The 11,153-nt window shown below is 44.3% G+C and overlaps 1 protein-coding gene across 5 annotated transcripts in view; it reads right to left on the bottom strand.

Moving 5' to 3' along the window:
* Nucleotides 1-11,153, bottom strand: part of LOC139276145 (sentrin-specific protease 7) — a 142,324-nt gene that overhangs the window by 21,991 nt on the left and 109,180 nt on the right. For all 5 annotated transcript variants that reach the window (XM_070893672.1, XM_070893674.1, XM_070893675.1 and 2 more), the window contains one exon: nt 6,615-6,731. In XM_070893672.1, the coding sequence (XP_070749773.1) occupies nt 6,615-6,731 (117 nt within the window). The remainder of the gene's footprint in view (nt 1-6,614; nt 6,732-11,153) is intronic.

Raw genomic sequence — 11,153 nt, 5'->3', positions numbered from 1 at the left:
ATGAGCTTTTGAACCAGACTGTAGACTCTAGCTTGTTCATCACACACTAATTCAAAAATATCAGAAATAAATGAAAATTACAATAGAATGAAAACTAATAATTTGCATGAGACAGGTAGGATTACTAGACTGGCCATTATGATGTATATTGAAGCCTGCATGGGCTTACAGTGGTCACAGGACAGCCCCATTATCATTTCTAAATTGTCTCCAGCTGCACTATTTCCCATTTTTCAACAATCTTTCATAGCATAGATACTTTACTTTTACATATAGGTACCTATACAATGTAGTAGAATCTCATGAAAATTCAGCAGTGCCAATAAAATTGCCAAATTGTCACAATATGTTGCATTATTGTATTTGGGATGTCATGTTTTAGGATTGTTAGCCTTGCTGCCAGTCGGATACTCGTGCAATAGATGTTAAAAATGCTACTATTGAGCTAAAGATAGCTTTCAAGGAATAAAATTCACAGGACATCAGGGCTGGCAGATACAAATTAGTTTTCAGATTAGTCTGAATCAGTGTCCTGAAGAAAGATATTCAATGCTACTGTAACAACCCGCAAGATCCTGCAAAACCCTTGGGAGGACAGACACACCAACGTCAGCGTTCTTGATCAGGCCAACATCCTCAGCATCGAAGCACTGACCTCACTCGACCAGCTCCATTGGGTGGGCCACATTGTCCACATGCCCGACACAAGACTCCCAAAGCAAGCGCACTACTCGAAACTCCTACACGGCAGGCGATCCCCAGGTGGGCAGAGGAAACGTTTCAAGGACACCCTCAAAGGCTCCTTGATATAGTGCAACATCCCCACCGGCACTTGGGAGTCCCTGGCCAAAGACCGCCTTAAGTGGAGGAAGAGCATCAGGGAGGGCGCTGAGCACCTCGAGTATCGTCGCCGAGAGCATGCAGAAAACAAGCACAGGCAGCGGAAGGAGCGTGTGGCAAACCAGGCTCCCCACCCACACTTTCCTTCAACGACTGTCTGTCCCACCTGTGACAGAGACTGTAATTCCCATATTGGACTGTTCAGTCACCTGAGAAGTCACTTTTAGAGTGGAAGCAAGTCTTCCTCGATTTTGAGGGACTGCCTATGATGAACAACAACCCTATATTATTTGAACTCAGTAGGGGTTATTACCAAGTTAGGCTGGTGGATTCCACTCGCAGGAGGGGGTGGGCACAGTCAGCTTTAACTAAAACACAATACTGGAGCTAGACCTTTCTTAAAAAAAGACACCTGCAAAATCTGGGGTCAGTCAGACAGAGTTAGGAAATTAGCACTCTCACTGATGGATAATCTCACCAACCTTCTTCCCACCATGAGCAAATCACACCATGGCCGTTCTGAGGAAAGGTCACCAACCCTATGTGTTACCTGACCAAATAAGTTTCTCCAGCATTTTCTGTTTTTATTTCAGATTTCCAGCATCTGCAGTATTTTGCTTTTTACATTATAAGCCGCAGAAACTTGAGTCAGCTTATCTCAGATGTCTGTGGGTCAATTTGTGGCAGCTCCACATCTCATACTTCATTCCAATTCATCCAGTCACTTTGCAGATCCATCTAAACCACTCTCACCAGCTTTACTGTCTCTTCTCTCACTTCTGCTACCACCAATTTATACTTTCTAGAATCATTCCCTGTAGACCAGAAATTCAGGGCATCTCTTGTACCAAGATCAACATGCACTTGAACTACCATTCCCATATTCTCCTTGTGCACTGACCTTAACTCTACTCTTCCTGCAGCTTCAATTTCCTGCCATGTCATAATACATGGACTTCATTCCATATAAATGTGAAATTTCTTGCACATATATTGCAGCTGCACCTTACCAATACTAAAATATGGGCTTTTGAGGGTATTTTGAGGGATTAGGCATTGCAAGAGTTAAAGGACCTTAAGCTTTTCTCTAAAAGCTAATGTTCTGCAAAAACATACTGCCTTGGACTTTCCGCTGACTTCAGAGCAAGCGCAACGTCACAAATGGCCTTGTTGTTACAAAAAGAAACTTATTATTGCTGGACGAGTGATGGAAAGAACAAGGGAGACTCAGCTGTCTACAGACTTATGTCTGTGGAAATGCGCAAAATGATAATATTAGATATAATTCACTTTTACTAATTTACAGCAATAAGTTTTGTTAGATTGTCATTTAATATTAAGATTGCTTGTTTATAGCTTTATTAATTTAATCTTATTTTTCCTGATCGAATTAGGGAAAAGCATGTTAAAATCTGAACTTTAATTACAGTTAGAACTCATTGTCCTCAAGGTGCTTGGTTGTCTCGTCACCACAGAAACAAGGAAAAAAAGCACAGAAAAAGCTTGTGTCGAGGCTAAAAAGCAGATAAGGGAGGCCCAATGTCTGTACCTGGACACAGAACTTGTTGTACCTATGATTGGATGGATTTCTCTGCAGTTCTGGTTTTTGGTGGACATGTGGCAGATGAAATTTAAAGCAGAAAAATGTGAAGTGATACATTTTGGTAGAAAGAATGAGGAGAGAAAATATAAACCAAAGGGTACAATCTAAAGGGGATGCATAAAATAGAGACCTAGAGGTATACATGCACAAATCATTGAAGGTTGAGAAAGCAGTTAAAAAGCTTACGGGATCATGGGCTTCAACTGGAGTATTGTGTCCAATTCTAGGCACCGCACTTTAGGAAGGATGTGAAGGCCTTAGAGAGGGTGCAGAAAAGATTTAAGAGAATGATTCCAGGGATGAGAGACTTCAGTTATCTGGATAGACTGGAGAAGCTGGGGATGTTTTCCTTAGAGCAGAGAAGACTGACTGGAGATTTGATAGAGGTGTTCAAAATCATGAGGGTTCTGGACAGAACAGATAGAGACAAACTGTTCCCATTGGCAGAAGGGTCGAGAACCAGAGGACACAGATTAAAAGGTGATTGGTAGAAGATCCAAAGGCGATAAAGTTGGATAAGTACCTGAAGGGAAAACATGTGCAGGGCTATGGGGGAGTGGGACTTGCCGACATGCTCTTGTAGAGACCCAGCACAGGCTCGACAGGCCGAATGGCCGCCTTCCGTACTGTAACCATTCTATGATCCCAGTGGGTTTGATACATTCTCAGTGTAGAAGTGCCAGGATGGACACGAATCCGGAGAGGTGCAAATGCGTATGCGAGTAGAAGGAACGAGGAATAGGACTTGCCAACTATCCAAAGAACAGATAATACAAATCTCAATTGTACTTTGTAAACTGCTTCTCAAATACTGTAATATATTAAGTCAACCTTGTGCTTCAATAAAAATCATAACTGTTACCAATATGGAGTCAGCTTTGAACCTTTGAATACAGTCCAAAGGGACTTGAATTTTTTGTTGCAAATGCCACTTCTTTAAAAAACTGCTAACCTTCTGCTCAATTTTTTCTACCCATGGCAATGTTACCTCAATGACCACAAAAGGAAAGAATAAGACCAAACTCGCAACTAAATTTTGAACCTTTCCAAGAGACCAGAGGGCTGAAATTGCCTCTTTTTATAAGGCCTGTGGCCGCCGCTTTCAGTCGGTGCGGACTGGCCGCCGAGTTGCCGCCATTTTGAATATTGCCCTCCTTCAGTTTGGGAGTGGTGTAGGGGACCGCCCTGCCTGTTTTCCCGCCACATCATGCATGCACCGACCCCTTTCCGAAATTACCCCATGAGAAATTGCTCCTTTCGAAGATTGCCCCGCAGGAGTGGCTCCGACGTCGGTCGGTGCCACTAACAGGTTTTGTGGTCAATACTCTTTCTGAGCTGGGTAGCTTGGCCGCCCTTAAAGAGGAGATGGCGCTGCCAGGTCGAGCCGACAATTATGGCCGTGGGTTTGGCCGGGTCGCCAACAGGCAGCCTGGCGGCCCCTCTTGGCTGCCCGGCCGAAACCCTCCCTGGTGGCCCAGTGTTTGCCACTAAAGTGGCTGCAGCATTCACAACAGCCATCCCTTTTAACTGAAGGGGATGGACGTTGTGACACGCCAGCACTGATGACTTGGAGCGTCGGCCACTCCCACCTGACCTCATTTCCACCACTTCCGCCGCCCGCCTCCACCCCCCTCCAAAAAATCCACCAAGACCTACATTTCTCCGGATTGTCCGCCCCATGCATTGGAGCGGACGGAACCCTTCGAAATCAGCAGGTGCGTCCCGTTTCAGGCAAAGGGCAATTTCAGCCCCCAGTTCTTCAATTTTCTTAATACATCCTTCCCGTTAGATTTTGCTTCCAAGATGTCAATCTGGCAATGGAAAGCTGTTCTACCGTCTAAAACTCTTCTTTCTCTATTCCCTAACTGTTGAAATTCCTCCTCCTACAACACACCTTTTTGAAGGAACAAGGACCTGCTCTTCTTTGGTTACATTGCATTTATGCCCTAATTATTAAATTAGTCTCACCTCTGCATCATATTTTTAACAAATTCTCTCACTTTTAAGCACACTAAGAAATTTTTATTGGAACTAATAATGCCCCTGAATTATATAACCACTTTCTCTTTTACATGCACTGTGCACCACAACTACAACCAATACTGGAGCGATACTGTATCTCATCACTACATTGACTTCCAATCTCTGCCATATTGTCTGTAACCTCAAGTGGAGAACCCCGTTTCAAAATAGCTGGAGATGGTCATCAATTAAGCCTCCAAACGGGTAGAAAAATGTCAAAGTAAATTTAATATGATTGTGGGATACATGAGATCAATTCACACAACAAACAAGTTCTTACTTCAACTTAAATACATTTCCACATAACTGAGGAATGGTCAACACACTAAAGGAAGACTGGAATCTGATTTTTCTGCATTAAGCATCAATATAAACAATTCATAATGCCAATTTCTTTGCAAGTACAGTACAGAATACTTTCCCTTCCAGATTCAAGAGTAATATAGGTCAAAACAATTCTCATCATAGAATGATACAGGAGGTGGCCATTCGGCTTATCGTGCCAGTGAAGAAGCTATTGAATTAGTTCCACTCCCCTGTTCTTTCCCCATAGCCCTGCAAATTTTTCCTCTTCAAGTTTTTGTCGAATTCCTTTTGAAAATTATTATTGAATCTGCTTCGTCCACCATTTCAGGCAGTGCATTCCAGATCACAACAACTAGCTGTGTAAAAATATTTTCCTAATTTCGCCTCTGGTTCTTTTGCCAATGACCTAAATCTGTGTCCTCTGGTTAATGGCCCATTTGTCACTGGAAACAGTTTCTCCTTATTTACTTGATCAAAACTCTCCACGATTTTGAACACCCCTATCAAATCTCCTTTAACCCTCTCTGCTCTAAAGAGAACAACCCCAGTTTCCCATTCTCTCCACGTAACTGAAGTCTTTCATCCCTTGTACCATTCTAGTAAATCTCCACTTCATCCTCTCTCAGAGCGTGACATCCTTCCTAATGTGTGTGCCCAGAATTGGCCACAATCCACCAGCTGGGGCATAACCAGTCTTTTATAAAAGTTTAGCATAACTTCCTTGCTTTTGTACTCTACGCCTCTATTTATAAAGTCAAGGATCCCGTATGCTATTTTAACAGCCATCTCAACTTGCCCTGCCACCTTCAAAGACTTGTGTACCTACACCCCCAGATCTCTATTCCTGCACCTCCCTTTAAAATTGCCTCTCCTAATTCTTCCTCTCAAAATGTCCTGGGGTTTTGTTTAGTGGGTGGGGGGGGCCAGAGGACAGAGAGGGGTGAATTATCTTTTTATCCATAGAAAAGAACTAGAAATAACAGTTATTTTTAAATTTGGTGTTTTAAAACAAAGTGCCTCATACACAAGTTTAATAAAAGCCATGGGAATGATAGTTTAAAACACTAAAAAACCAAGCTTGGATGTGGTTTCTGCAGAAGCTGTAAAAAAATAAGCAATTTATTAGCCTGACTCTACAATTGATAAACACATTATATTTATTTGGAAGATTCTGGTCTCTCTGGCTGATTAAAAAAAAATCAGAGACAAAGATACAGGCAATCAGCCAAGTCCTGCACCAGCTGTGAAGTCAGTCACGTTCTTAAACAGAAATATTGGTCAACGTTCTCTCTTCACCTTACTACCATATTTTCTCAATTCCTCTAGAAGTGCATTTGATTGCCTCTTAAGTCCATTTATAATATCCTCCTCAAAGTCCAACCTGGTAACTAATTTCACAAGCAAATTAACCTTTGGATGAAGATGTCCTGTCTGACTTCTGTTCCTACTCAAAATTGCTCATTTTTAACTTGCGTTCCCTTAATATTTGAACTGTCATGGTGAAGAATTTACCAATTCAACTTTGTCAAATCATAAAATTATGTCAATCTTGAGAATTTAAAATACCTTCCAAAGAGGGTGAAAAATACACTGGAAGGCGAAAAGATTAAAAACAAGCCCTCGACACAGAAAAAAACCCGGTATTTAGTCTTAATGTTTGGTGCAATTTCTGAATGTAATGTTAATATTTGTTAAGAATTTCCAAACAAGAACAATTGTTATAAATTGCTGACCCTTTCTTCTCTCAAAATTACCACCGGCTGTTTCACTTCCAGTAAAGTATGGTGTACTTAGAGAATAATACTATCTTGAGAATGCAAAAAAAAAAGGCCTGAACACTTACTTTAAATAGAAATCAATGATGACATCATTGAGAAACTCTCCCGCTTCCAGACAGTCTAGGTCTTCAGTAGTAACAGTAAGTCCTCCTTTAGTTGGTGGAGGAGGGAACACTATTATTCTGAGGGGGGGAAAAACACATTTTATGACTATTTCCTCATTTTTTTTTTCATTTCCAATTATCAGAATAAAATATTTTTAATTATGCAATATCACAATACACCCATCATATTGGTTACAGTCGATTCTGATTATTCAAAAGACCAGAGATTTAAAAAATGTATCAATGTGTTTATAGCCAGAAGGGACTAGAATCTTCCAAATACAATGAATATAGTGTGTTTATCAATTGATATATACAGCCAGTGTTGGTTTCAACTTTAAAGTTTATTTTTCCACCTTTTAAACTGTAGTCTCAGTAGCTTTTCCGAGCTCCCCAATTCCCTGATTTTTTTCCCCCTTCCTTTGCTGTGTTTTCAGATGGGTTAGCCTGCAGCTTAAATCTTTTTCCCCCTCTATCTCCCACTCTCCCTCCTGCTCTTTATACGTCTCTTCTCTCATCTGTTCGTCTCTCTCTGGCGCAGAGGTGGATTGCATAAACCATTTTATATCCGGTTTCTTTAAGTTTAATTTTCTTTGCAAGGACCTAGATCGCCCCAAGACTCAGAATAACTCTTATCACTCTGTACTATTCTGATCACTCCTTGAGCCCCCAGGATCCCCAACTTACCAGAGAGACTGTTTGTGACTTTGTCTTTCTAATACACATCTACCATTTTGTTTTTGTTTTTGGTGATGAATTGCACCCCCTTACGAGGTTTTCCAACCCGATTGTCCTGCCTGGTACCGTTTAACGAAGTTTATAGGCCGAGTCTGTCTCTAACTCGTTTTGTCAACAATAACGCTTTTGCAGTCCCGCTGCAGGTTGCCAATTTGTTGAGATTAACTCGCCAATTTGTAGAGGTTAATTTATCTCTGGTCTTTCGAATAATCAGGATTGACTGCAACCAATATGGTGGGTACCTTGGGCTCAATTTTCCCCAGTGCCATTTTTTGGCGTATTGCAAGAGTTACACCTGTTATTTTTGGCCTCGACGGCTCCAAAAAAATAACTAGCAATTTCCCTGAAATTGGCGCCGCGCAGCCTGTCCTTTAGCTTCGGGGCGGTGGAGCCTAATGTCTGCGCCAAAACAAAAAAGACAGTTTTTGACGTGACTGCTATGGGCACGGATGCCCAGTGAGTGCAGCTCCAGGTCTGCATTCGGCCATTTTTGAAGAGCCAGTTGTGTGTGAGAACTTTAATTCTCATTGGAAAAATCTGAGCTGCAATAAATTATGCAACGCGGCTCAAGGACCAAGAATTTCTAACAGGATGAAGTGGAGGCCCTGGTTACTGTAATTGAGGCCAGATGGCACGAGCTGAACACCAGCAGAGGTCACATAAAAGTTTCACCAAAAGAAAAGAAGAAACACTGGAACCAATTTGCAGAAGATTACTGTGCAATGGTGACCACCCCGAGGCAAGCCAGTGAAAAAAGTGACGGCAGGACCTTGGTCAAGTAGTTAGTGTAAGTACTATTTTCATTTATTCAATGGAATTGCAACTGTAAATGTGATTATCTGTATATGTCCCACCCAGCAGAAAGACACCCTCTCTAAAAAGTTGTATTTTCATCTTTGCAGAAAAAGATGGCAAACAACAAAAGGGAAAGAACTCGAACAGGAGGAGGCCCAGCAAATCTGCACTCACTGACACCCTTGGAAGACAAAGTCGCTGCTTTGATGGGTCCTGCCTGGAGAAAAGTAACCACCACTGCACAAGCTGGGCCCACACTTGAGAGAGAGGGTAAGTCCTGAAAATTCCACAGTCTGGTTTTGCTAAATGTTAATTACTGCACGGGCTAGCCATGCTTCGGGTCATGGGGATGTCTCCATCAGCTACGCTTCGGTTGATGGATTGTGCTATCATTCATCGTGGTCCTTCAAATCAGCCTTCTGCCTGCGTTGTGTGTGTTTACTCATGCCACCCTGTCCCCTACCCTCTGCTGTTAACTATTTGTCTGTTCTGCAGGAATGGGGTACTGAAGTTGAATGTTCAGCCATGAACTCATTGAATGGCGGCGCAGGCTAGAAGGGCCGAATGGCCTACTCCTGCACCTATTTTCTATGTTTCTATGTATATTTTGCAGGACTTGAGGCCAACCCTGACGAGGCTGAAGGCGATGCAGAAAATGATTCTGAGGCGGACAAGCCTGAAGAGGAGAACATCTTCCAATCCCACCTGCCAGACCAAGAGCATGGGGGTGAGGGTGAGGGGGAGGGGGAGGATGAAGCCCACACTGTTGTATTCACTCTGGAGGTGGTTCAGGTGCCGCACATTCATTGAGATGCCAGGGCCTTTCCTGAGTGGTATGAGTGTTGGGACAGCGCTCTCCTAAGGTGCAGGATCTAACAGATGTGGTTCAGATGATGGCCATGAGTGCGGCTAGCATTGATCTAACACGATCACTATCTGTGGGGTGGGTGATGAGGTATCGGGACTGTCGGGAGAAGTAACAACACTCTCACGAGAAATGGGAACACTATCCGGGCACATTAGGGAGGGAATGTTGCAGGTAGTTGAGACACTGTCAGCGCACATGAGGGAGGGAATGTCGGAGTTAGCTGCTGCAATAAGGGAACATGCCCAGACCTCGCGTCCATTGACAGAATCAACTGCCACTCCCATTCCAATCCCCAGACCAGCCTCTGAAGAGGCCCAAGCCAGGCCTTCCACATTACCGCCTGCCCTCCCTCCCCCGCACCATCAAGAAGTGCACATTACCATACATGTTCGAAAGGATAAGCTTGGTACCAACCTGAGAAACGCTGCACCACTGCCTGCGGGCAGGGGTGAAGTCACCAAGACCAGGCACGATGGGCGGTCTTAGAATAAGGTGGAGGAGAGATGGGTGCAACCTTTTTTTTCTGCTGTTGTTGTTATTATTATGTGTTATCGATGTCGACATCATCGCCTTAAGCAAGACCCGGTGGGTAGGGGGAAGGCCAGCTCAAAGAACAAGGTGGTGGTTACACCTTCTTCTGGAAAGGCAAACCAGAAGAAAGTCGCCTCCACGAAGTCGGTTTCGCCATCAAGAATGAGCTGGTCGACCGCCTCAGAGACTTTCCCTGTGGGATTACCGAACGTCTCATGACTCTCCGGCTCACTGTAGACCGGAACCAGTGCGATACAGTTATCATTGCGTACGCCCCAACACTCGACGCAACAGATGAAGCCAGAGGGAATTTACTCCAGCCTCGAACAATTCCTGTCCTGCGTCCCTACGGACGACAAACTGATCCTCCTCCTCAACTTCAACGCCAGAGTCGGTAAGGACACAGACCTCGCGGGAGGCGTGATTGGCAGAGAGGGGGTAGGGAAAACCAACTCCAGCGGCATCCTGCTCCTGACAAAATGCCAAGAACATGACCTTGTCATCACCAACACCTTGTTCCGCTAGTAGGACAAGTACAAGGCATCATGGCAACACCCTCGCTCCAAGCACTGGCACCTGCTCGACCATGTCATCGTCGCAGCAAGAGATCGCAAGAACATGTGCATCACCGGCGGTATTACAGGAGCCGACGACTGCTGGACGGACCACCGCCTAATCAGTTCTGTCATCAACATTAATACAGCCCCAAAGCAACGACGGCAACAGAAGCAGTGCCGCAGAAAAATCAATGCCGAGGCACTCAAAGACCCAGCTAAGAGAGTCCTATACAGCCTGCGTCTCGCTGATAACCTGGCAATCCTTGATGATCTGAGACATGCTTGGTCTGCCCTCCAGTGCCTGCAAAGAGACGCTCGGTCGCTCAACCAGGAAACACCAGGATTGGTTTGATGAGAATGACCAGGAGATCCAAAAGCTAATAAATCGCAAGCGCAGGGCATTTCTGAACTTAAAGCAACAACCCAACTCGGGAGCAGCAAAGCAGCTCTACAGATTGCTGAAGGCCGAGGTCCAACAAAAAACCCGTAATCTAAAGAATAGATGATGGGTGGAGAAAGCACAGGACATTCAGCAGCTGGTCGACAGCCATGATGTACAAGGATTCTTCACCTACGGCCCAAGCATCCCACTGCTGGCCAAGAACAGGGAGACACTCATCAAGGACACTGAGACAGTCAGGATCCGCTGGAAGGAGCAATTCGAAGATCCCCTTAATCAAGACTCTGACTCGAGTGTCCTCAACTCCATCCCGCAGCATGCTACCTGCCACCACCTCAGCAAAATCCCAGACCTGCATGAGGTAGAAAAGGCCGTCAGCTCAAGAACAACAAGGTATCGAATGCAGACGGAATCCCCGCTGAGGCACTAAAGTATGGCAGAGAGGCTCTATTGGCACGAATGCATGACCTCATCTTTCTCATCTGGAAGGAGGAGAGCATGCCGGGAGATCTGAAATATGCAGCAATCGTGACCATCTTTAAAAATGGGGACAAGTCCGACTGCGGCAACTACAGAGGAATCACCCTGTTGTTGGCCACTGGGAAACCACT

Source organism: Pristiophorus japonicus, chromosome 11 (assembly GCF_044704955.1).
Source record: "Pristiophorus japonicus isolate sPriJap1 chromosome 11, sPriJap1.hap1, whole genome shotgun sequence".
In the NCBI taxonomy this organism is placed as follows: Eukaryota; Metazoa; Chordata; class Chondrichthyes; family Pristiophoridae; genus Pristiophorus; species Pristiophorus japonicus.
This window is presented reverse-complemented; position numbering and strand designations above follow the sequence as displayed.